At 49.0% G+C, this 25597-nt stretch overlaps 1 protein-coding gene across 2 annotated transcripts in view; it reads left to right on the forward strand.

Moving 5' to 3' along the window:
- Positions 1-25597, forward strand: part of PAXIP1 (PAX interacting protein 1) — a 47834-nt gene that overhangs the window by 21271 nt on the left and 966 nt on the right. For both annotated transcript variants that reach the window (XM_082662521.1, XM_082662520.1), the window contains exons 7-19: positions 4117-4513; positions 4998-5092; positions 11535-11630; positions 12542-12679; positions 13300-13421; positions 13835-14019; positions 15131-15174; positions 16327-16397; positions 17488-17590; positions 18609-18777; positions 24146-24246; positions 25248-25382; positions 25470-25545. In XM_082662521.1, coding sequence (XP_082518647.1) covers positions 4117-4513; positions 4998-5092; positions 11535-11630; positions 12542-12679; positions 13300-13421; positions 13835-14019; positions 15131-15174; positions 16327-16397; positions 17488-17590; positions 18609-18777; positions 24146-24246; positions 25248-25382; positions 25470-25545 — 1732 coding nt within the window. The remainder of the gene's footprint in view (positions 1-4116; positions 4514-4997; positions 5093-11534; positions 11631-12541; positions 12680-13299; positions 13422-13834; positions 14020-15130; positions 15175-16326; positions 16398-17487; positions 17591-18608; positions 18778-24145; positions 24247-25247; positions 25383-25469; positions 25546-25597) is intronic.

The following is a 25597-nucleotide window of genomic DNA, read 5'->3' on the forward strand; positions in this document are numbered from 1 at the left end:
CCTGGCCCAGGCAGGGAGGGGGCCGCGGAGAGCAGCCCCGCGGCGACGGGTACCTGGCAGCCCGGAAGGGAAAGCAGTTTTGGGGGTGCGGTGGCTTTGGGGATAAAGGCGGAGAGTGAGGTCACGTACCAGTCACTGACGGGCCGCGTTCTGCTCAACATGTTTAGTTTGGCCCAGATAATTTAAATTTGATTTGTTTGCCCAAATCGTGAGATTCTCCGTGACGACGGGGTTTCCGGGCTGTCTTGAGAAGTGGATGGTGTCGTAGAACGGAGCTGGCATCTGAAGTCTGAACGGTGCCTGTCCTTCATGACCGAGCAGCAGCTGTGCCCTGTGGACTGGGGCTCCATCTGTGTGCTCACTTCCCGAACTCCATCCCGTCATGCTTTGTGTTAATCCCTCTGGTCCTGGAGGTGAGTTTGAGTCTGAAGGGGGATTGGCAGCGAGAGGCTGAGGGAACGAGGACGAGGTCCCTGAGATGAGGTGGTCAGAGAATGGCAGGGCCAGGCCTCGCCCGATGGTGTCACCAAGGCTCAGGGAGAAGGTGGAGCCCAGGAAAGAGTGGGCGCATCTGTGGGCGCCTGGGCCCGCGTGTCAGCACCCAGCTCCGCAGGGGCCTCGCGGAGAGCGAGGAGGTGGTCGGAAGACGGAGCACGCGGGGTGGGCGGGATGCGGATGCCAGGCCAGAGGCAGAGCGCGGAGGGGAGATCAGAAATTGGGGGCGTGGGGAGGCTGGAGGGCCAGCCGGTCTGGAGAGGCGACCTGGGCTGTTCAGGGGGCCTGCCCTGCTGGCAGGCGGAGACCCACGTGGGCGCTGGGAGGATGGAGGAGCCGGTGTGCAAAGCCTCTTCCCCCGTCCTCAGCTGAGGAACGAGGAGCGGGAACAGGACGGAAGTGCGGAGCTGTCCGTTCACTGGAGGGTAGAAAGCACTGCTGGTCAGTGACTGGGCATGTCTTCTGGATTCCGCATTTTTCAAATACAGTGGATGTTGACTTAAATCCCAAGTTCCCTCCATTTGGATGTAGAGGTAAACTCATCTCATTGGAAATGGAAATGCTGACTACACCCGGAGGCGGGGTGGGCTGGGCGTATCTCTGCCTTTGCGTCGTCCTGCAGGTCGGACCTCCGCAGAAGACGGACCTGATCTACTCAGCCGCGTGCAGAGGCGGGACCAGTTCTAGCGAGGGAATGGTTTTGATCACTAATGAGAACGCTTGCGCAGAGGTCTGAGGGTTCTCAGCAGTGTCAGAACACTAGGCCATTTTGCTGCTAGATGTGAAGAAAATGAACCTTTGAAATGTTAGAAATAAAAGATTTGGTTTAAAATTAGATCAGGGGGTTGAGGAAACATAGCAACCATCAAACTCCTGGTTTTTTTTGTTTTTTGGGGGGTTTTTTTTGTTTTTTTGCGGTACGCGGGCCTCTCACTGTTGTGGCCTCTCCCGTTGCGGAGCACAGGCTCCGGACGCACAGGCTCAGTGGCCATGGCTCACGGGCCCAGCCGCTCCGCGGCATGTGGGATCTTCCCAGACCGGGGCACGAACCCGTGTCCCCTGCATCGGCAGGCGGACTCTCAACCACTGCGCCACCAGGGAAGTCCCAAACTCCTGTTTAAATTGCAACTTTCTGGTGGTTAGGAGCCGTGTGGTGTGTATCGTGCTGTTTTATGAAAATGTTGTGGCTCTCAGTATTAAGTAGTTTAAGTGAGGACTGTGGCAACTATGAGGGAAAAATTCACAGTTGACGTTCACTAAAAATGGTAGTTGGCAGTGTGGCGAATCGTGTGCCCAAGCAGTTAAGAGTTTTTCTTTGATTCTTCAGGACTAACATAGGTTCTCGGCCAGAGGCAGGTCAGAGGGTTGAACAAGCCATGTGATGAGTGTGCAAGGTGTTCTAAGGGGCACCTCACACCCCCTGGCCTGCCGGGCTGCCCGCTCCCCAGCCAGGCTGGCCAGGTGCATGCACGGCTTTCCAGGCCATTGTCCACCTCTCAGCCTCTGAGAGGTGGCTGGGCTCTTGCCAGTGTCTCTGTCTGCTCTGAGTTGCCCTCCTGTTGCGTCTTGGCCTCCCCCAGCCCCTTCAGAACATGGTCGCCCACGGAAGGGGCCTCCAGCTGAGTCCTGGCCCCGGGCGTTCCTGCCGGCCCACCTGACGCCACCAGGAGCTCCCCTGGCCTGGGGAGCGGCAGTCAGGTCAGCCCTGTTCGTGATGGCAGACAGGCAGGCTGTATCAAATCTACCCTAGGCTTTTACTTCTGGGGGTGAAAGAGTAACATATGTACAAAAGTTTAAATTTTAAGGGTACCACAGGCTGTAAAGTGATGGTAACTCCCTCCCACCCCTGACCCCATGACCCCTCTGCCAGACCAGTGTCCTTTGTGTGGGCTCGTGGCCCATCTGCAGATATCCAGGCAGGGTCCCCTCCCCACTCCTGCCTCTTTTTTTTTTTTTGCGGTACGCGGGCCTCTCAGTCGTGGCCTCTCCCATTGCGGAGCACAGGCTCCGGACGCGCAGGCTCAGCGGCCATGGCTCACGGGCCCAGCTGCTCCGCGGCATGTGGGATCCTCCCGGACCGGGGCACGAACCCGCGTCCCCCGCATCGGCAGGCGGACTTCCACCAGGGAAGCCCCTGCCTGCTTTTTTATGGAAATGTTAGCGTCCCAAATGCTGTTCTGTATACTTGTGCAGGGTATGTGGTGGGGTTCATTTCTCCCTCCACTTCACTGGGTATTTTTTAACACTTGGTAGAGAAGAATTAGTTATCCTGTTGATTACAAACGTGTTGAAAACTTTTCTTCCTGCTCAGAGCTCAACTTGAGGAGTTTTCAAAGTACCCAAAGAGTCTCCTTATAGAGATGTCTTACCTATAGGCTGACTTCAAAGACAGATATACTCAAACCCTTGAGTTTAACTTATTTCAATTTTAATTTATTTCACCACTAAATCCAAAGTCTGTTACTCTTGCAAATTATATAACCTTTATGTTTTGGAGTCTGTTTTAAGTGATATGTCAAAAACATATTTGAGATTTTTGTATAGGTTTGGTTTATGTGAAAGTTGCATTTCTGGAGTTTTATTTAAATGACAAGGATGTTTTTAATAGGGATAAATTGTATTGATTGACTTTTGGTAAAATCTGTTTGTTACTGGCTTCCTTGACTATGAGAAGTTGGCTTCCAATTTTTCTTACTTGAGCATGTTGGGAAAATTCATTGTATGACACGTTTCTTTTGTTACATCCAGCGCTGCGCAGGGTAGTAAAATGACATGGCGATCTGACGCTCAGCGAGCTGGTGTCTCCTGGTCCCGGTCCGGCCCCTTCCCGCCTTGCAGCTTATTCGGCCCTCAGGCCGACTCCTGTCCCTGGGAGGGAGGGTGAACTCAACCCCAGCTGGCTGGCGGCGGGGTTCTCTAGCTTGAGGTGTTCTGTTCCACGTGTGGAGCTCCCGTCACCTCTGAGGAAGGCGAGTGTACCAGCTGTGCTGAGGGCCTCTCGGCTGGGGGAAGGTCGACCACGCAAGCAAAACTAGTGCTGGTGTCTCTTCCGTCCCTCGTTCGTGTGACAGAGCAGGACGACCGCAGACGGGAGGGGCCGGCGGCTGCTCTCCAGGGTCGCCTGTGTCCCGTGCCTTCACAGGTCTTTGCGTCCTCCTCTGCCGGACCCCTTGCTCCTATGGGAAGCGGCAGCTGTGGGAAGGAGGCTTGGGTCAGACTGTCCGGCTGCCGGTGCCTTCGTGGCCGGGCAGGAGGGGGCCCCGGAGGGACAAGGCCGCGCCCTGGGGCCGGCGAGGTCATTGTGGCCGAACACCCGTCCCTCTGCTCTAGAGCACGTTGGCCACTTGAGCTTGTGTCGGTCAGCTTTCACTCATTAGCTTGTTCCACTTCACTGAGGTTAGTTTCACATTTTGGGGAAAATGTCTCACGATATGAACTTACTTGCTTCACGGAGGCTGGTGATGCTTAGTGCACAGGAGACAACGGCAGCTGTGTTTGCACCGTCCGGCCAGCGAACGTCTGGCTGACGGCGTGTAGGGTGTGCCGTCGCCCTCCTGATGAGGGCCGGGGAGCACATGTCAGCAGCTGCTGATGACCACCTCGCCTGATTTCTGTTTCCAGATCTTACAGTCCCTCGCAGCTCCGACAAAGACCTTAGAGCCACAGGTGAACCACAGCCAGCAGAGCCATGCGAATGCAGCGCTGCTCAGCCAGGCGAAAGTGACCCCGGAGTCACATCTGTCACCACCGGCCCCGCCGTCCGTCCTGCACCTGCCGCCCCAGCAGGTCCTGCAGCTCCAGCAGCAGCCTTACCCGCCGCCGCCGCATCCGTTTCGGCCACCGCCGCAGGCCCACCAGCCTCAGTTACCCCCGCAGCAGCAGGCGCTGCAGCACCAGCTCGCACACTTGCAGCAGCTCCAGCGCCTGCACCAGCAGCAGCAGATGCAAACGCAGGCGCCCCAGGCCCCGCCGTGCCAGCCGCAGCGCCAGCTGTTCGGACACGACCCATCAGTAGAGAGTTAGTAATGTGGCTTCTTCCTTCTTTTTCTCCCAACAGTCCTGTACTTACTTGGAGAGTGTTTGCAGGTAGGGTAAGGATTCATGCCAAAACAACTCTTAGAAAACGGGGAACGGGGGTCTCGTTACCTAACAAAGGACATAGTTAGGGGGACGGGACAGTCAGATTTCTTTGGTACTTTGGGACGCCATACCCCGGAGTGAACAGTGGCGTCCATAGAACATCAGGCTGCCGCAGGGACCAACTCGGATGCTCAGTGCCCAGGCAGGAACCGTTGGTTTCGTGTTCTCAGTCACTTAACGTAGACAGGTGAGTAGCTATGTTTGCAGCAGTGTGCCAGAGGTCCTCACCGTACTGGTGGATACGTGATGGTCGAGCGTGACTCGCTTCACGCATTCATACTGAACCCTGCAAGATGAGCTTGTTTATGTTTTGTGCACACATTCATGCGTTTGGGACTTTAACGCGTATGATTCTATTCTAGTTCCAGAAGAAGGCTTCTTACTGGGATGTGTGTTTGCAGTTGCGGATTATCCAGAGCAGATGTCTGACAAGCAGCTGCTGGCCACGTGGAAAAGGGTAAGGTTACTGAGATGCACATACAGATCCGTATACCTACACACACACATATAATACCTGAAGGTGTTGCGGGCATTTTTATCAACACCCCCGGGACCTCGGGCAGATCCGCTGTTTGGGCTTCAGTTTTCCAAACTGTAAGTGGAAACGGTTGGACTTTCTCATTCTTAAGATTATTTTCAGTCCTGAAATTCTGAGTGGCACGGATGACTTGTATATAACCGGGGGTGTGGGGAGAAGATCGGGTTTTGGTGCTCTCGGGTCGGGACCCTGGACTTATACGTAGCTGTGTCATCTCTGTTCTCCAAAGGCGAGTGGTTGGAAGGGACCGCAGAGTCCTCTAGCCCAGGTGTGGAACTGAGTCCGTTGATTGATGTATTGGTTTGCACGGTGGCCTTTAAAGGAAAGGAGAAGCAAACGCTTTCTCTCGCAGTGCCACAAATCAAATTGAGCCCAGTTTTCTTTAAAAGCATGAGTTTGTGTGCTTCAGATGCATCTGCAGTGGCTTCCCTGCAAGCACTGTTGGTGTCTAAGCCCCCGCCATGTGCCAGGCAGTGTCAGACCTAGGGAACGCTGGTGACTGAACAGGAGCGAGGAAACCGGGAGACGGGTGGAGGAGCAGCCGCACGCTCGGGTGACGGTGAGCAGCACGTTGGGTGCTGGAGAGCCTGGAGAAAGGTGCTAGCCGGGCGGGTGCTTGTCAAGCAGAGGACCCTGTCTGCGAGGCCGAGTAAGCGTTCAGGGGAGGGAGGGGTCCCGGTGGAGAGAGTGGCGTCGGCAGGGCCGCGGGACTGCGGAAGGGGCGCGGCAGCGGGAGAGCACGCCCCTGGGGGCGGGGTTAGGGTTGGGGTCCGGGAGTCACGGAGGGCCTAAGACCCGACTTACCTGGCGCGTTGTAGGAACCGGAGTTTGCTCCCCATCGTCTTGAGAGCGCGTGGAGCGTGGGCAGGTGCGCGTGTGGCCGTGAGATGTTGGGCACGGAAGGCCGGGGAGGTGGCTGGGCTGGGGCTTGGTTGGGAAGCGCTGAACACCCGAAGGAGGGCAGCCGCCAGGGGCAGGGGAGGAGACGCCTGTCTGAGAGTTACAGCGGCAGACGTTTTGTTTTTAATTATGGAAGTGTAGGGGGTAATGATATTTAGAAAGTATCCTGAAGAAAAAAGTAGAACAAAATTCAGAGATACGAAGAGGTTTGCTTTCGGTTTTGGGGGTTTTGTTTTTGTTTGTCAGTTAAAAGGTTAGTCCGAGAGGTCCAAAATTAAATCCTGGAAGTTTGGGAACAGAGGAAATGAAGGCAAGAAAGTTGAAAGAAGGTCGCTTATAACTGAAGGGCGTTTCTGCAGATTGAAAGGAGAGAAGAGGGCGCTGTTCGGGCTGCCGTGAAGGTGCAACGTGTGAGGGATGCCCGGGCTCAGGGCTTGAGGACGCGTACCAGCGGGACCTGGGTGGGCGTCTGGCTCTCAGAGGCAGCCCGTGATTCCCAGCCCGGGATGCCGTATCCAGTCCGGCAGTCAAATGGGACTGTGGGATGAAGATATTTTCAGACTCCCCCAGTCAGAAACTGTGCCTGCCGTGTGCCGTGCCACCCAAGAGGAGGGTGTGGCCAAGGGTGGGGCTTGACCCAGAGATGGAAAGGGATTCCGAGGGTGAGGGTGCAGGGCAGTCCAGACAGGCTTGAGAGCTGGTGGAGAGGGACCAGCCAGCACCGGAGCGGGGGGCGGCGTCCGGGAGGGACGGCACGGGGTGGAGGAGACAGGTCGCTGGAGGGGCTGGACCGTGTTAAGCGGAGGTGACACTGCGTTCGTCTTCTGTTGCTGTGTGATGACTCCCCCGAGACTCAGTGACTTGAAACAACAGACACTTACTACCCCGTGGTTCCTGTGTGGGCTGGAAGTCCTGAAGCGGCTCGGTGGGTGGCTAGAGCCCTGGCCCCCAGGAGGCTGCATCTGAGGGCTCTGCTGGGCTGCAGGGACCGCTTAGAATGCCGCCCCCATGGCTCTTGGGGGGCCCCACCCCCCCGCCCCGGGCCTCTCCAGGGAGCGCGTCTGCTCAGCATGGCGCCGACTCCCCCGTGGCTTTGCTGAGGCCGCATGCCATCGCCCGGCGCGCTCTGTTGGTCTGGCCCACGCTCCAGGCCGAGTCCAGCCCTGGCCCCTGGAGGGAGGAGAGTCAGGTGACATGCTTTTGAGCCAGCACGTTGCATTTCTTTGAAGAGTCTGGGAAAGAAATAGTGAAAGGTACATGGAAAGCTAAGAAAAAGACAGACGAGAAGGAGGGGAATGAGGCATTTGTTAACACCAGGGAAAGCAAAAGTTGGTAGCAGAAAGGAACTTCGTCCCGGTGTGCCCTGATAGACCAGGTAGGTGGTGAGCTGTACTGTATTAAATCCCAAAGGCTGATTGAAATAGGGACTGTGATAGAACCAGATTAGGAAGGCGCACGTGCGTGTGTGTGTGTGTGTTTTAGTTTCTGGGGGGAAGGTGGCCTCCACAGTAGGAGGTTGTAGATAACATCTAAAGCTAAAAAAGAAATTGCATAGAATGTATTAGTTAGAATATATTAATAATTACCAGAAGGAGTTAAAGAGCTGGATGTGGCAGCCTTAGGGGAGTGGAAAGTGAGTGGGGTACTAGCAAACTGCTGGTTTTGTCCTGGGCCTTATTAAACTATGTTTATGCGTCACTTTAATCAACGTAAAAATCAAATTTTAAAAGTAGTAAATGGAGAGGAGTGGGTCAGGATGGCAGAGGAGAGCGACGTGGAGCTCCGCCCACTTCCACAGGTGCGTCAGAAATACGTGCACATGTGGAAACGGCTCTCACACAATATCTACTGAACGCTGGCAGAAGACCTCGGACTTCTGAAGGGGCAAGAAAATCTCCACGTAACCGGGTAGGACAAAAGAAAAAAGAAAAAAAGAGAGAGAAAGGAATCAGGATGGGACCTGTGCCCTTGGGACGGAGCTGTGAAAGAGGAAAGGTTCCTGCACCCTGGGAGGCCCCTCCCTGTCAGGGAGATCAGCGGGGACAGAAAGGGAGCTTCCGAACATACAAAGAAGAACTTAACACCAATCCTTCTCAGACTCTTCCAAAAGACTGAAGAGGAGGGAACACTCCCAAAGACCTTCTGTGAAGCCACCATCACCCTGATACCAAAGCCAGACAAAGACGCTACCAACAAAGAAAATTACAGGCCAGTATCTTTGATGAACATAGATGGATGCAGGAATGCTCAACAAAGTATTAGCAAACCTAATCCAACAAAACATAGATGATAACACCACGACCAAGTAGGAATCAGCCCACGTTCATGAGGATGGTTCAGCAGACACAGATCAATCAGTGTGATACAGCACATCAACAAAAGAAAAGACAAAAACCACATGATCATCTCAATAGATGCAGAAAAAGCATTTGATGAAATTCAACACCCATTCATGATAACTCTTACCAAAGTGGGTATAGAGGAACCAAAATATAATAAAAGCTATTTATGACAAACGCACAGCCAATACAATACTCAACAGTGAAAAGCTGAAAGCCCTCCTGCTAAAATCTGGAACAAGACAAAGATGCCCACTTCACCTCTTCTATTCAACATAGTTTTGGAAGTCCTAACCACAGCAATCAGACAAGAAATAAAAAGGTATCCGAATTGATCAGGAAGAGATAAAATTGTCATTGTATTCATATAACATGGATACATACAGGAAACCCTTAAGACTACACACAAAAATGAATTCAGCAAGGTAGGAGGAGGATACAACATACAGAAATCGGTTGCATTTCTTTATACTAATAATGAAGTATCAAAATGGGAGTGTGAAAAAAACAATTCCTTTTAAAATCATACTCCCCAAAATAAAATACTTAGGAATAAAGCTGGCCAAGGAGGTGAAAGACGTCCAGGCTGAGAACTATAAAACATTAATAAAGGAAATTGAAGATGACTGAAAGAAATGGAAAGCTAGCCCATGCTCTTGGATGGGAAGAACTAATATTGTTAAAATGGCCATACTACCCAAAGCAATCTACAGGTTTAATGCCACCCCTATCAAATTACCCATGACATTTTCCACAAGTAGAACAAGTAATCCTAAAATTTATATGGAACCATAAAAGACCCAGAATTGCCAAAGCAATCCTGAAGAAAAAGAACAAAGCAGGAGCCATGACCCTCCCAGACTTCGGACAATACTACAAAGCTACAGTAATCAAAACAGTGCGTGGTACTGGCACAAAAACAGACATATGGATCAGTGGATCAATGGGCACAATAGAGTGCCCAGAAATAAACCCACACACCTACAGTCAGTTAATCTTCAACAAAGGAGGCAAGAATATACAATGGAGAAGAGACAGGCTCTTCAGCAAGTGGTGTTGGGAAAGCTGGACAGCTGCATGTAAATCAGTGAAGTTAGAACACACCCTCACACCTACACAAAAATAAACTCAAAATGGCTTAAAGACTTAAACGTGTAAGACATGACACCGTAAAACTCCTAGAAGAGAACACAGGGAAAGCATTCTCTGACTTAAGTCATACCAATGTTTTCTTAGGTCGGTCTCCCAAGGCCGTAGAAATAAAAGCAAAAACAAACAAATGGGACCTGATCAAACTTACAAGCTTTTGCACAGCAAAGGAGACCATAAACAAAATGAAAAGGCAACCTACTGACTGGGAGAAAACCTTTGCAAATGATGCAAGTGCCAAGGGCTTAATTTCCAAAATACACAAACAGCCTCACACAACTCAGCCACAAAAAAACAACCCAATCGAAGAGGACCCGAAACAGACATTTCTCTAAAGTAGACGTAGAGATGGCCAGTAGGCCCACGAAAGGATGCTCAGTATCACGAATTATTAGAGAAATGCAAATCAGAACTACCATGGGGTACCACCTCACACAGGTCAGAATGGCCATCATTAAAAATAACAAATAACAAATGCTGGAGAGGGTGTGGAGTAAAGGGAACCCTCCTACACTGCTGGTGGGAATGTAAGTTGGTGCAGCCGCTATGGAGAACAGCATGGAGGTTCCTCAAAAAGCTAAAACTAGAACTACTGTGTGATCCAGCAGTCCCACTGCTGGGCATAAACCTAGACAAAGCTATAATTCAAAAAGGCCCCCCCCCCCCGTGTTCATAGCACTATTCACAATAGCCAAGACGTGGAAGCAACCTAAATGTCCGTCGACAGATGAATGGATAAGGAAGGCGTGGCACATATCTGCAACGGAACATCACTCATCCATAAGAAGGAATGAAATAATGCCATTTGCAGCAACATGGATGGACCTAGAGATGATCATACCGAGTGAAGTAAGCCAGACAGAGAAAGACAGATACCATATGATATCACTTAGATGTGGAATCTAAAATGCTACACAAACGAATCTATCTACAAAACAGAAGCAGACTCATGAACACAGAGAACAGACTTGTGGTCGCCCAGAAGCAGCGGGTTGCGGGGCGGATGGAGTGGGAGGGAGTGTGGGGTCAGCAGGTGTAAGCGAGAGCGCAGAGAATGGACAGGCAGCAGGGTCCTGCTGTAGCGCACAGGGAGCTGCGTTCAACATCCTGTGATGAACCGTAACGGAAAAGAATATTTTAAGAAAAGGACTTGTATATGTGTACGTGTAACTGAATCACTGTGCTGTGTACCTGAAACTAACACCACATTGTAAATCAACTAGACTCCAGTTGAAAAAACATTTTTTTAATAAAAAATTTTAAAAAGTTGTAAATTAAATGGAATTGTTTCGTGGGGCAGGTCTTTTTAACATATAAAGTTCTCGCTCTTTCGGTATACAGCGTTTTAAGTTTTGACCAGTTCCCCTTAGTGCCACACAACTATGTAACCACTGCCGTCGAGGTACGGGACAGTCCCCTCACCCCAAAAAACTGAATCTGTTTTTAAAAATAATTTTCTGGTGTTCACAGACTTCATTTTGACCTTTTTTTGGTTTTGTTTTTTTCCCCCTTTTAGAATAACGTTTCTTAAAAGCAGTGATTCTAGCCCCGGGGGACGATTGGCAATGTCTGAGACATTTTTCACTGTCGCAGCTGGGGGAGTGATATTGGCGTCTCAGGGGGAGAGGCCAGGGGTGCTGCCGGCCCCCTGAGATGCTCAGGATCCACCCCCGCAGCTCAGTCAGCTGGTGTAAAACGTCCGTAGTGCCCAGTTGAGAAACCCTGTTTTAGAAAGAGCATTCCACTGTTCCTTTGGAAGCTCAGATGGAATGGTGTTAACGTTCATTTTTATTGTACAGTGCAGGGTGGAAAAGGCCGTAGGTATAGCTGATAACATCTTTTCTACTTTTGGGGAACTAGACGATGAAAATGTATGATGGATTCTTTTAGTAGCCGTCTTATTTGAAATTACAATTCCCTCTTCCCCTGAGCGCTGGAGGTTGACTGTGACTCTGGGTCTTGTGCGTGTCTAGATAATCCAGGCGCACGGAGGTGCTGTGGACCCCACGTTCTCGAGCCGCTGCACACACCTGCTCTGTGAGAGTCAAGTGAGCGGGCTGTTCGCACAGGTGAGTGGGGGCTCAGCTGCGATGGAACCGAGTCTGTCCCTTTCTCTGGACAGTGTTAGCGTTCTAAGTGACTCTAGTGATGATCGTGTTTGGAAAGGACTTTTTTCTACCTCTAAAAATAGAAAATTGCTTCTTACTAATTCTCCTCGATCTTTGGTGGGTTAGATAGACACCTCTGTGGCCTTTCTGTCTGTGAGGAATGGAGAAGGGGACATCCCAGGTGGTGCTAGGGGAGGGTAGACGGCCTTCCGCTCCAGTCCAGGGCCACACTGAATGAAGAGCGGCCGGAAGCAGGATTTCTTAACTGTTGGGGGATTCGTATGAGGCCTGACCTGGTCAGTCCTCCAGGCTTCTGTCCTGCAGAGCAGACGCTTCCTCCTCAGTATTACCTGCTCTCCCCTGAAAGTTCATTTCTTCTCTTTTCTTAAAAATGTTATTTGTAGACAGACGCGTGTCAGTGTGTGTGACACACGGCCTCTAAGGAACCCCTGTTAGAGTAGGTAGTGGTGCCTGTGGGGAGGTGCTCGGTGCTTACTTTTAGGTGAGCAGTTGCGTTCTTTCGTGACTTGTGTGCGGGGCCCTTTGTGTTCTCATGGGGCGGTTTTAATTTTGATGATCAGAAATGTCGTCTCCTTCCGTGACTGAAGTTATTTCCAGGTTGTCAGACATGTAGCTCTTCCCCCCCGGTTGGCTCTTGTTCTTGGGTGGCCGGTAGTGTTTTCGGGGTGTGTTAAAGTTAACCTGCGGCACCGTTGCAGTTCATGGCTTCAGTAAACTGAGTGCTGAGCTCGTGAGATTCCTTTATTTATAGGACTTCCGTTAAAGGTGGCCTTGTTAGCTGTCCAGCCTTATAGTCTGTGTTTAGCCTGCAGTGAAAGCCCCCGAGACCAGCCGTGCTCTTGCCTTTGCAGGCGGTGAAGGAGAGGAAGAGGTGTGTCACGGCGCACTGGCTGAACGCGGTGCTGAAGAAGAAGCGGCTCGTGCCGCCCCATCGGGCCCTGCACTTTCCCGTGGCCTTCCCGCCGGGGGGGAGGCCGTGCTCCCAGCACGTAAGGCTCACCCCTCCTCCTCTGCTGGGGGGGTCGTCTGCTCCCGTGTCCTCCGTGGGCTGCGAACGGCCCGCTGGCCGGTGCCGAGCGCGATAGGCATCTTACGTCCTTCTGTTCTCCTGTAACAGTCGCGGCTTCTGCACGGAGTCACTGTTTCATTGACTCTCCTAAGTCTCTGACACCGTTTCATAAATTCCTGAAACAAAGCAAGCGACTCAAACCAGAAGTGGCTGCTGTTGGCCAGACGTTATCACTTGTGGGTTCTCCCACTCAGCTGAGCTCAAAACTGGGATCAGTAAGAAGAACTGACTAATCTTTACATGCTTAATACAATAGCTTCATTAAGATTATCTGAACGGTGTCGTAGTAACACAAAAATGGTTTTCCCACGCTTGGTAGGTTTCTTTTCCATCCCCTTGCTGGCTGTGTGTGTAACACTTTCACCATTAACAAAGTTCTGGTTTTGACATTCTTAGAGATGATGTCACTAGATGCCTCTCGTGATGCCAGAGAGGGAACGGAAACACACGTGTCTATAAAACAAGTAAAATGTAGAAGACAGTTCTATTAACTGGGTTAAATTGTCGTTATATTTTGGCCTTCTTGCTCTTTTTCCTTAGATTATTTCTGTGACTGGATTTGTTGACAGCGACAGGGATGACCTGAAGTTAATGGCTTACTTGGCAGGTGCCAAGTACACGGGCTATCTCTGCCGCAGCAACACAGTTCTCATCTGTAAAGAGTAAGCACGGTTCTGAAGCCATCCTTAATCTTCAGTTTATACACACTGTAGTGGCTGTGTCAGCACTGCTGTATTTCTTAATATGTCATAGTTTCGTGACGGAAATTAGGGTGTGAAAATCAAAGTCTGTTAACAGGATAGCAACGATATTTATGATAATGCTAGCAGAAGAATTAAATTAGATGAATTAATGAGATGCAGTTTAGCCCAGGTAACAGCAGTAAGGTAAAGGTAGGCCTAGCGATGATCTCGTGACCCATGTGTGCGCTTCCTTACCAGCCAGGGTCGGCTCTACAGAAACATCCCTGCCACTTCTAGTGTGAGAAAATGTGGACTGGCTTTGTTGAATGTAAATATAAACTTGAACACAGAACTCTAACATTTAATAAATGTGTTTTCTCTTCAAAAAAAAGACCAACTGGTTTAAAGTACGAGAAAGCCAAGGAGTGGAGGATCCCGTGCGTGAACGCCCAGTGGCTGGGAGACATCCTCCTGGGGAACTTGGAGGCCCTGCGGCAGATTCAGTACGGCCGCTACACCACCTTCAGCCTGCAGGACCCCTTCGCCCCGGCTCCGCACTTGGTCTCAAACCTTCTGGGTAAGCGGGGCCGGTTCCGCGTTGCCGCCAGCCTGCGTACTAAGCACCACCCGTCTCGGCTTCGGCCCTCTCATCGTTCTGATTTCATTTCCCGTTTCCTCGCCACATCTTCCTCTGCACTCTGCCCAGGAGTTTTTGTTGCTGTGTGTTTCGGTTTGCGTTTTCTAAATGGACTCTAGCAGGAACGTGCAGAAGCCTGCTGATCTTGTCTCAAGCCGGCTCCCGTCTGTCCAAGGCTCCCCGTGAGCCGCAGCCCACCTCCCCTCAGCTGCGCAAAACTGGTGGAAGGATCACTACCCCGACTGTACACGCTACAGCACTTAACGTTACTGCATTTAGTGAACTGAACGTTACTCCAGAAAACGGGCGTTCAATTCGAACACTGCTTTAACGTGCTGTCTCTCAAAGGAGCCTGTTAAGTTCCAGTTTGAATGGCTTCAGTCACGAGAAAGCCCGTCTTCATTTTGAGCTGTGGTCTGCTTGCTCCCCTGTGACGCAGCTGCTGGTGTGACGTCACCTCGTCCTCAGTGGACACGCACCCTCGGTGCTCTGCACGGTCGCCGCCCGGCGCGCTGTGGTCCTTGGTGTCAGCCCCCTCGTCGCAGTCGGTTTCTTAGAAGCCGGACTGTGTGGCTCCCAGAACTGGCCGGGGGGACAGCACACGCGGGGCGGGCAGCCTCTGCTGTGCCCATCACTGCAGCCGCTTAGTAACAGTCCTCACATTTTCCCCTTATTAAAGGTTGTCCGCCAAGCCACCGTGTGTCCAGGATTACCCGCTCCTGAAAGGGCTTTTTGTTTTTGTTGTTGATGATACACTTCCTTTTTTTTTTTTTTTTAATTGGAGGATAGTTGATTTACAGTGTTGTGTAAGTTTCGGGTGTACAGCAAAGTGAATCAGTTTTACATACATGTGTATCCTTTTTTTTTTTTAAGATTCTTTCCCCATGTAGGTCATTAACAGAGTATTGAGTAGAGTTCCCTGTGCTCTACAGTAGGTCCTTGTTATCTGTTTCATGTATAGTAGTGTGTGTATGTGTCATGGAAAGGCTTTTGTAACACGGCTTATCTATTTACACAGTATATGTGAAAAGTAACCCGTTTCTCTCTTCAGATGCTTGGCGAGTTCCATTGAAAGTGTCGGCAGAGTTGCTGATGGTATGTCAAGCTAATTACCTTACTTTGGCTGTTACTGTGTATTATACACATGCAGGAGGGATACATTTGTATTTGTGGATTAAGAATTCTTTTAGCAGTTTGTCACCATAACAAATGAGGGCTGTATCTGCTCGCCTGTCGTAGCTGTTTAGTATACCCTGCATCTTCTTTTCCTAATTGATGATATTGTCAGTTATTCATATTTATACACATTAGGAACATTATCGCTTCTTAAAGAATCGGAGAGCTGAGTAAGTAAGACGACGTGTGTCCATAGGGTCAGGGAGGCAAGAGCTGAGGCGTTAGTGCAGTAGCCCTGGACCCACAGCTCACTCTGCAGGAGCCTGGACCTCACCGTGATGGGACTGTTCCCGCATGTCCCAGGTGGGGTTCCAGCCCGCTGGCTGAGCTCTGATAGGGTACCTTCAGGAGGGACCGTTCTGGACCTGAAGGCCAGCAGTTGGTTGTTATGAAACAAGTGGGGGGGGGGGCATCTGCACTCTCATCTCAGATTGAGAGGTCATTGCTTCAAGTAGTAAAACAGAGAGAAAGTGTATTTGTGGACGAAGGTCTGCACAGAGGTGAGGCAAGGGTGAAGGCTGACTCGGGGGTTCCTCCAGGGGCACCGGCCTCACCCTGCCCTTCGACTCAGCGTGTCCGCAGGTCAGGGGCTCCAGCTGGTTCCAGGAACGGGGCGCCCTGCGCCTGGGGACCAGAGCGGCCTTCAGCACCTCGCCCCGCCCTCCAGAGCCCTGTGACCTGATCGTCCTGAACCCTCGTGGGTGACATCTCAGTTCACGAAGAGTCTCTTTTTGGGCATGTAGTTGCAATGAGTATGTTTTCCAAATTCCAAACTGGGACACAAGACGAAATATTTGAAGTGAAAAGTGTTCTGAAAAGTTCAAGGTTAAGGATTAAATCCGTAACGTGAACAGAGAGAGGGGTGAAGACGTTTTAAAGAACTGCTGGGTCTGGTGAATAATGAGGCCACCAGCCCAGGGCTTCCCTGGAAGGCTCGCGTGTGTCTGTCTCGGCTGGTGAGGCGTGGTGGTGGGTGCGTGTGTCTCGTACACAGTGGGGTAGGTGGAAAGCTCTCGGAAGCTACTGTGTTACTGGGGAGACTGATTAAAGTGAATCATATTTTAATCACAGGGTGTACGGCTGCCTCCCAAACTGAAGCAGAATGAAGCCCCTGCTGTCCAGCCCTCCTCCAAAAGAGCCAGGTAGGAAGAAGCGCCTTTTTTTAATGGTTGATGAGCTTTTACAGGTTTGTTTTAGAAAACGGTGGCAGTTGGGAAAGTTCCCTGAAGTGTTCAGTTGGGAAAGTTCCCTGAAGTGTTCACAGTGAACAGGATTTGGAAGGATTTGCTGCCTGCGTCACAGCTTTATCGCGGCACGTCTCGTTTCATTGCTGGAGATAAACAGGGAATAGCCAGTGTTTTTTCCTCTCATTAAAAAAACAGTTGAATCTTCTCCATTAACCAGAACGGCGCCAGAACCCCCGGTGAGCTGCTGTGGTGGAACGGCGGTGGGGGACTGGAACCCGCTCCAGGCGTCCTCGGTGTGGGCCCGGGAGCCTGCGTCCCGACCCCTGACCCGGCGGGTCGGCGGGGGGTGGCTGTGTGCAGACCTGCGCTGGTCTCACCTGGTAAAGAGAGGCCGGCGGCTCCATTAGAACCCAGAGGCCCTCCAGGCCGTGCTCAGCGAGGGGCCTCCTCTCTTCCCTGCCCCTCAGCGCTCCCTCCTGCCATTCCCCACATCCATACAGTCTGGGAATGATTGGATTTTTTTAGTGAAAGGCTAATTATGTGATTATAGATGTCATTAAAATGCCACAAATAAGTTTTTCTTAATTGAATAGACTGTCTCAAATATAAGCTAAAAATAGGATTTGAGAAAATTGAAGGAAATGAAAAAGACTGAGGTTTAATTTAAAACGTGTGCTTGAGTCAAACAGCTTTGTTCTGTGCCGTCTGGGTTGAGACGGGGCAGGTGGAAGACACGGGACTGGAGCCTGGGGTGGGGGGCCTTCCGCTCTTCAGGACCAGCAAGGCCAGTGAGGGCGGGGGCGGGGCTGCTGGTGAAGTGGAGCGCTGATTGGCTGCCTCCCTGGGAGGTGCCACACGGAGGCCTTTTGGGGGTGCCTGTGTGTGAATGGTGGGAAAGAAAAAGAGCAAGTAAGTCATTGTATTTTCCCTTTAAGGAAAGACCACCACACACACTTAAAGCTTGTTAAAGCTATTAAAATCCCTTGTTTGCTAAAGAACATGTTTAAGTAAATAACAGGCGGTCTTTTCTATGTGTATTTTATAGAATTGAAGATATACCACCTCCCACTAAGAAGCTAACACCAGAACTGACCCCTTTTGTGCTCTTCACTGGATTTGAGCCTGTTCAAGTTCAGCAGTATATTAAGGTGAGACTTCTGCACAAGGATTTCTAGGAATGTTCCTTTCTGTTTATGTTTGCTTGAGGCCAGCAGTCTAATTAAGCTAACATTTAATCAGGAATATCGTATTATAAGTGTTTACAGTGTGTATCTATAAACTGTGTGTCGTCATTACCTCATCACTGACTTCCCGCCTCACTCCTGCTACTGCTTCACACTTAGATACTCGCTTTCTCATTAGGAGAAAAACGATTTAGGTGAGTAGACCGAGAACCATTTCTATAATCATGTGAACATGATTAGCAAGCCCCCTCGGACATCATTTTCATAAAGACATTAGCTTAAAATAGTAGCTGTGCCTCTTCAGGTTTTCTGATTGGATCCACAGTCTTTCAAGACTTGTTTTCTTGGGTAGGAGGGTAGGCCTAAGGGGTGGTGGTGTGTTTGTGTATTTAGATAAATAAGCTTCTTGGAAATAACACCAGGAGGGATTATGGGATTTTGTTTTGTTATTTTGGGGACGGGGAGGGCGATGGCTAAGAGTAGGAGTTGACCTGTGTTACATGGATTCATACGTTTTACTTTTTTTTTTTTAAGGAAAAGAAACAATTATACATGCTACTATACGTTTATAGTATAATTTATTTACTTTTAGAATTGAGTATAGTTAAAGAGATCATCTTTTATATGTTTATGTCTTCTCAGTCAATTCTTAGGTCATCATTTCTTAAAATAGAGACAGTATTTTAACGTGCCTCAGTAACACTCACTTCAGCTTAGAAAGCCTGGGCAGCTGCGTTGTTTTCAGAATTTTACTTATTTATAGGGATGTCTTACTTAATCCTGATCTGCACAGCACTGATTAGGGAAACGTACATTGTCAGTCCTAGTTTTCACTTTCCTCCTACAATGGCGTGGGTTTGGTTTTACCAGTTGCACTGTTTTCCGTGGCCGAGGACTCTGTTCGTAGTCTTAGACGCGTCCCAGGCCGTGTGCAGCTCTGTAGGCCTAGCTCTCACCTCTGGTCTGTGTTCGTGACCCCCAGAAGCTCTACATTCTTGGTGGGGAGGTCGCCGAGTCTGCACAGAAGTGCACCCACCTCATCTCCAGCAAGGTGACGCGCACCGTGAAGTTCCTGACGGCCATCTCCGTGGTGAAGCACATCGTGACTCCGGAGTGGCTGGAGGAGTGTTTCAAGTGTCAGAAGTTCATTGGTGAGTAGCAGCATCTGTACCTCAGTGAACTTACTACTTCAAGAAAAAACCCTTTTAATTTGGCATTGTCTCCATTTTCATCCCAGCAAACATCTAGTTCATTTGTTAACTCTTTGTTATTTATCCATGTAAATTCATAAACTTATTCCATGTTCCAGTCATTTGATTGATATCTTTGCATTTTACCATGAAATTTGGAAGGTACTGGGGGAAGAAGAAGCTCTGCATCCCTGCCATGTTGTTTCCTGATGTGAGTGTATTTTGTTTGGAACGCTGGCTGTCGGATGAGATTCCACATGCAGTACAGCGCCCGGCGGGGAGCCCGGCAACGTCCGGGCAGGTGGGAGGGTCAGCGTGTCCCTCCCTTGCCCGTCTCCCACTGTCCAGGGCACCGAAAGTGAAATCCTGTTACTGGCAGTGACACTTAGAGAGAGTTTTTTTCTTAGATGAGTCAGTACACCCAAGTGTTTTTAGAGCCTTGCTAATGAGCGCAGAGCGAATATGATTCCAAGTGACTTTTCTCTGCGGAATAGATTTGCAGCTTCGTCTCACGTGTGTTTTCCTCTGTGAGGGCACATCACAGCCCGTTGCCCTCAGGGCACTGGACAGCACTGTGCTTAGAGGCCGATCAAACAGCAAAAATCACTGACAGAAGCACAGAAATGTGAAGGAAGTAGCAGTAAGTGAACCACGGAAGGACCCTTGTTCTCAGAACGAGCTGAGCCAGGGCGAGCGCCGCCGTGGCGGCCCCAGCGGGAAGCGCTGCGTGGGCAGCTCTGCCACGTCCACAGAGAACTGCAAAGCACCACAGACGCTGGTTTTGAGGTTACAAATAAATTGTACCGAGTGGGCATATTCACAAATACGAAATCCACAAATAACTAGGTTCAACTATATTATGTAGTGTTTAGAAATTTTCAGTTGAGATTTTAGAAATTTTTTTCTTAAAAGATACTAGTGAAATATAAATAACAATGCAGGCAGAAGAAGAAAAACGTAGAAACAATACCATAAACGTAGATAAGCTCTCCATTGTATGAGCTATAAAGTTCAGAATGAGGGAGTCTGTTCTTTAGCTGAAATTTGAGCTGCTTAATTTATCAAGCTTACCAGTCTGCGAAAACAAACATTTTTTATCTGTTTATGAACGTTATAACAGTTCATATTTGATGGGCAGTTCTAGCTTTCACTTCTTTAAGGCCTTATTAATGTTTGCTGTGTTGACTTCTGAGGGTTGATGAGGTGGTCCTGGCCTTATTATAAACATTGAATAGTCAGACTCACTTCATGTTTGATCCCTCATAGTTCAGGATTTCTTAACTTTTCCAGATTGTCATATAGTTGGAATTGCACAGGATGCAGCCTTTTCATGTTGGCTTCTTAGTCACATGCATTTATGTTTCCTCTGTGTCTTCTTAGCTCATTTCTTTTTAGCACCAAGACTATCCCACCGTCTGGACGGACCTGTTTATTTATCCTCTCACCTACTGAAGGGCATCTTGGTTGCTTCCAGGTTTTGGCAATTACAAGTAAAGCTGTGTTCTGTGTGCAGCTTTTGTGTGGATGTAAGTTTTCAACTCGTTTGGCTAAATACCAAGCAATGAATCATATGAGAGTAGGTTTAGTTTTGTAAGAAACCATCAAACCGTCTCCCAAAGCGCTGGTACCAGTTTGCGTTCCATCAGCAGACTTCCTGTTGCCCCACATCCTCGCCAGCATTCGGTGTTGTCAGTTTTTCTGACCGTTTTAAGAGTTGTGTGGTGGTACCTCATTTTTGTTTTAATTTGCATTTCCCTGATGACATACCATGTTAAGCGTCTTCTCATGTGTTTATTTGCTATCTGTATATCTTCTGTGGTCATGCATCTGTTCAGATCTTTTGTCCATTTTCTAACTGCGTTCCCTTATTGTTGAGTTTTGAGAGTTCTTTGTATATTTTGGGTAACGAACAGTCATTATCAGATGCATCTTTTGCGAATATTTTCTCCCAGTCTGTGGCCTGTCTTCTCATTGTCTTTGACAGAGTGGAAGTGGTCGACGTTAATGAAGTCCAGGTCGTCAGTTATGTCTTCCGTGGATCACGCCTTTGGCTTTGTGTCTAGTCCTTTTCTCTTGTTACCTTTCTAGGAGTTTTAGTTTTGTGTTGCACATTTAGATCTGTGATTTGCTTTCAGTTACTTTTTGTGAAGGTGTAAGGTCTGTGTCTAGATTCAGTGTGTGTGTGTGGACGTCCACTTGTCCCCTTGCTGCCTGTGCTCGTAGGCAGAGTGGGGGTCTGCACTGAGCTCTTGTTGTGTCCATCCATCTGCCCTTTCACCCAGAGCTTTACAGTGCGTCTGGAAGTCTGGTCCTCAGTCTTCCAGCTTTGCTCTTCTTGAGTTGGCTGTGCTGTGTCTTTTGTGTTGTCGTATGATATCCACTAGTCATTTACTTCTTTTTTGTTGGTTTTTTTTTGCGGTACGCGGGCCTCTCCCGTCGCGGAGCACAGGCTCCGGGGCACGTGGGATCTTCCCCGACCGGGGCACGAACCCGTGTCCCCTGCATCGGCAGGCAGACTCTCAACCACTGTGCCACCAGGGAAGCCCCTAGTCATTTACTTTTAATACAGACTTGAGACATTTTGTTTTGCCAAAAGTTTACATTTTGAGGTTGTTCCTGAAATTTCTCAAGAAGAATACTAACCCTAGGTTATTAGTTCTGGCAGTATCTGAAATTTTGCATTCCTTACTTTTTTCCATCTTTTAACGTTTTATGGATATTTTTAAAACCCATTTGGCTTTTGAATTAAATTTTTTTGAAACGATCAGTCACCCAGTTGCCTATATAGTACAGACATAGCTTCTTTTTCCTGATCCATTAGAGTCCGTTGCCCAAATAATGCTCTGTTATCCCCAGCACCTCAGTGTGTTTCCTACAGACAGACAAGGACGTTCTCGTGGATGGCGCAACACGGCCACAGTCAGGAAATCAACATCGATCCATCGCTGCTGCCTCGTCCCCATTCACATCCGCCCGTTGTCTCAGCATCGCCCCTAGAGCAGAAGGACCTAGTTCTGAATCACACGTTGCGTGTAGTCTCCTTGAGTCTGGGAAGGGCCTGTCTGTTCTTGTCACTTGAAGATGTCTGGTCAGTTAGGTCTGTCACTGTACAGAATGCCCTCCGTCTGGTGTGTGTACTGTCTCCTCCCGAGGGGGGTGGGCAGGTGGCGTCTGTGGCGGGACCATCACATGGCTGCGGTCTCCTCCACCTCGCATCCTGCCAGGGGCTGCACAGTGCAGGTCCCTCGACGCAGGTGCAAGCCGGCCAGGCTTCTTGACGAGTCATTTATGGGAAGCACTTTGAAACTTTGCAGATACTGCTGTTCCTGTCAGACTTCTGATTTATGCCCTTATTTCCCCACACGGGCTCCTTTCTGTCTCCTTGTTACCGTCTTGTTGTCACCGACCCTCACATCGTCCCCACTCTGACCAGGGATTGCCACTCAGGCTGGCTTCTGTGTCCTGTCCACCTCTCCTGTCCGGTTGACCACGTGGTAGCTTTTGGCAAAACAAGAATGTTCTGGGCTCATCTTAATGCTTCTCTGCCCTGGTTCCACACCAGCGTTTTCCCAAGGATCCCCGAGTCCTTTCAGTGTAAACCTGGGAGCGGACGGACGGCGCTCGTGGCCCTGGGGTGCTGCTCCTGAACCCTCTTCCCACTTCCTGTGTCTGTCTGTCCGATGCCAGTCTACCACGCGGTTCGTCCTCATTTCCTCCCTCCCTTTGTCTGTAATCCTTTCTCCAACAACAAACAGTGAGAAGCCCGGCTTCCAGTGTCCTGGTAACTTACTTGCTAAGCTGCACTGTGTGTGGTCAGTAGCACGTGGACCACCACTGCCCCTGCAGTGCAGCCCCTCTCACTGGGCTCTGACGCCCTCGGGCCTGACAGCTTTAAACTTGGATTGTTCAAGAAGTGGTAGGGGATAATTTTGGAATTCTGTATTTAATTTATAAAATTGGTGTCTCAAACTATATAATCTCTTTCTGGAAGACGCATGTCCTCTGTGCTGCTGTGAAAAGTTTAATTTTCAGGTTGACTGTTTCTCCGGATTCTTAGCAAGTTAATGTAACTCTGCTGCTGCTTTTAGAAAACCAAAATGTCAGCATCTCCTCTGGGACAGGATTGTTTTAGCTACTTCAGTGTCAAATCGTCTCTTATCATAAATATTAACTACTTCTTGGCTCCCTCATAGCTCTCCAGAAGGCATGGCAACCTTGATTCTGCCGTGGACACTTACATTTCAAATGTAGCACTTCAGGGACTTCCCTGGTGGTCCAGTGGTTAAGACTCCGTGCTCCCAATGCAGGGGGCCCAGGCGCGATCCCTACAAAAAAAAAAAAGATCCCGCATGCTGCAACTAAGACCTGGCACACCCTAATAAATAAATATTTAAAACAAAACGAATATATCACTTCATGCATGACAGTGCATTTTTGCGCATTTTTTAATTCATCATTTTTTTAGAAATTCTTACCGTCTTCCACCTAAACCAGTCTAGTGCCTTATCTGCTGACGGCTGATCCATTCTAGCAGTTGTTAAATTTCAGCGTTTCTTTAGTGACATGATTGCTCTTGCCCAGTGGTCCTTGAGCTCAGAATGGTTTTTACATTTTTAAGGCATTGTTTCAAAAACAGAAGGGCATGTCTCAAAAGTATATGGCCTACAACGTGTGTCATCTGACTGACCCTAGACTCTCCCTGCTTTGGGCTGTGTTACACAGTTATTATGATGAAATGAAGAAGAAATGATTTTCTGAACGAGATGTATTTCATAAGAAGATTAAAATATTTTGTGATCTTTACCTTTTGACAAATTAGATATTTCTTAAAAATTCTTAAATCTTCAAAATTTGGTAAAACTATTCTTTATAAATTGCTGTACATGTTCATAGATATAAAAGGAACGTGTTTATGGTAAATCTCAGCTAATTGAGTCTAATGGCTCTGGAGTCACTGTGGTCCCTACACACACACACGACGACAGTTCGCGGCTCTCCCTCCGGGACTGGAGCTCTTCCCCTGGGCCTGTGGGCGCCCTGGGACGGTGAGATTACAGCTGAGGGGTGTGGAGGGGACAGAGCTCTCTGTGCAGTTTTTTCCGCTAAGAAACACTGACCAAGGAGGGACAGTGTCTTCGGCCTGGCTGTTTTCAGGAGAAAAGTAACTGACAAGTATAACAGGTGAGGCTTTTGTTCACAGGTAAATGTGAGCCGTGGATCACACGCACCTGACCAGGGGCAGCCTGGAGCGGATGGCACGGTGCACCCCGGGCGCCGTGCACCGGTGGACGGTGTGCACTGGTGGACGGTGTGCTGTTCTCTTTTCCAGATGAGCAGAGCTACGTTCTCCGAGACGCCGAGGCCGAGGTGCTTTTCTCCTTCAGTCTGGAGGAGTCCCTGAGGAGGGCACGCGTGTCTCCGCTCTTTAAGGTACGCTTGGGAGGGAAGTCAGATAAGGCCCCTGGACGCGACAGCCGCTACAGCTGAGGGCGACAGCAGGGGCCTCCCTGGAGCCGCCCCCCCTCCACCTACCGTCCCCACCACATGGGCAGCCCTCCTCAGGCAGGGTGCTTCTGGGGGTCCGGCACCTGCGGAGTCCTGCTGTTTCCCATAGCTAAGAGAATCCACACACAGTTAAACAGATTAGAGAGATGCATTACAGATACCCGGTTCTGTAAAGAGTTACGTGTATGAATAGGTAGGAGACATTTAAATTGATTTTTTTGCTTTTAACAACTTACATTACTTACTACTGTTCTCAGTAAATGTATATATACTCAGCTAGAGAATGGAGAACATCCTTGGGAACATATTAATTGAATCTGTGCCTAATAATTCTAGACTAGAATATTTAAATATTTGTTAGATAAGATAGAACACTCTGGAAAATTGTCTTTGTCAAACAGTGGCTCAGTAAATTAATAAAGCTAATCATTTTTTTACCCTTCCGGAGCCAATTTAGGAATCAGAAATGATTTGCAATACTGAGTTAAGAGTACTCTACCTAAGATAGTCCGATTTTTCTAAATATTCGAATTTAAAACAAAATAGTATTTTTGGTACACTTAGAAAAATTTAACCAGCAAAACCATTTCCTGTTGAGCTTACAGTTTATAGAAATTGAGAAGAGTGTTCCTATTCTTGTTCTTACTGCTTTTCGCAGAGTACTTCATGTCTTTTAGGAATATAAGTTCTAGTTGCTGTTAATAAGTACAGGTCATACCTCACATAGGAAAGTGCTGAAGTTACTTCCGAATTGACACACCTGGATTCCCCCAGGCCCACTTCAGACTGGGGACTAGCCGGGGCTAGTACGTGTATCCCCCCGAAATTAGACATTTTGTCAAAAATCTCAGGGTAGAGTGAGAAATTATATACACTAAAAATTCCATTTAAAAAACATAATACACATATTTTCATTTTATTTTTAGGCGAAATATTTTTACATCACTCCTGGAATCTGCCCAAGTCTTTCAACTATGAAAGCGATTGTGGAATGTGCAGGAGGGAAAGTACTGTCTAAACAACCGTCTTTCCGGAAGCTCATGGAACATACGCAAAATAAGGTGGACAGAAGCAAAATACGCTATTGAATTCATCATTGTCGTGTACAAGAGCCATTGTTTAGTAACCAATAATTTTCTTTTCATTAGAGTTTGTCAGAAATAATTTTAATATCCTGTGAAAATGACCTTCACTTGTGTCGAGAATATTTTGCCAGAGGAATAGGTATGCTTTATTCCTCTCCTCTTGCTCTGTATTAAGCGTGTGTAGGTGCACG

This window comes from Grampus griseus, assembly GCF_964374135.1.
Source record: "Grampus griseus genome assembly, chromosome: 9".
Lineage (NCBI taxonomy): Eukaryota > Metazoa > Chordata > Mammalia > Artiodactyla > Delphinidae > Grampus > Grampus griseus.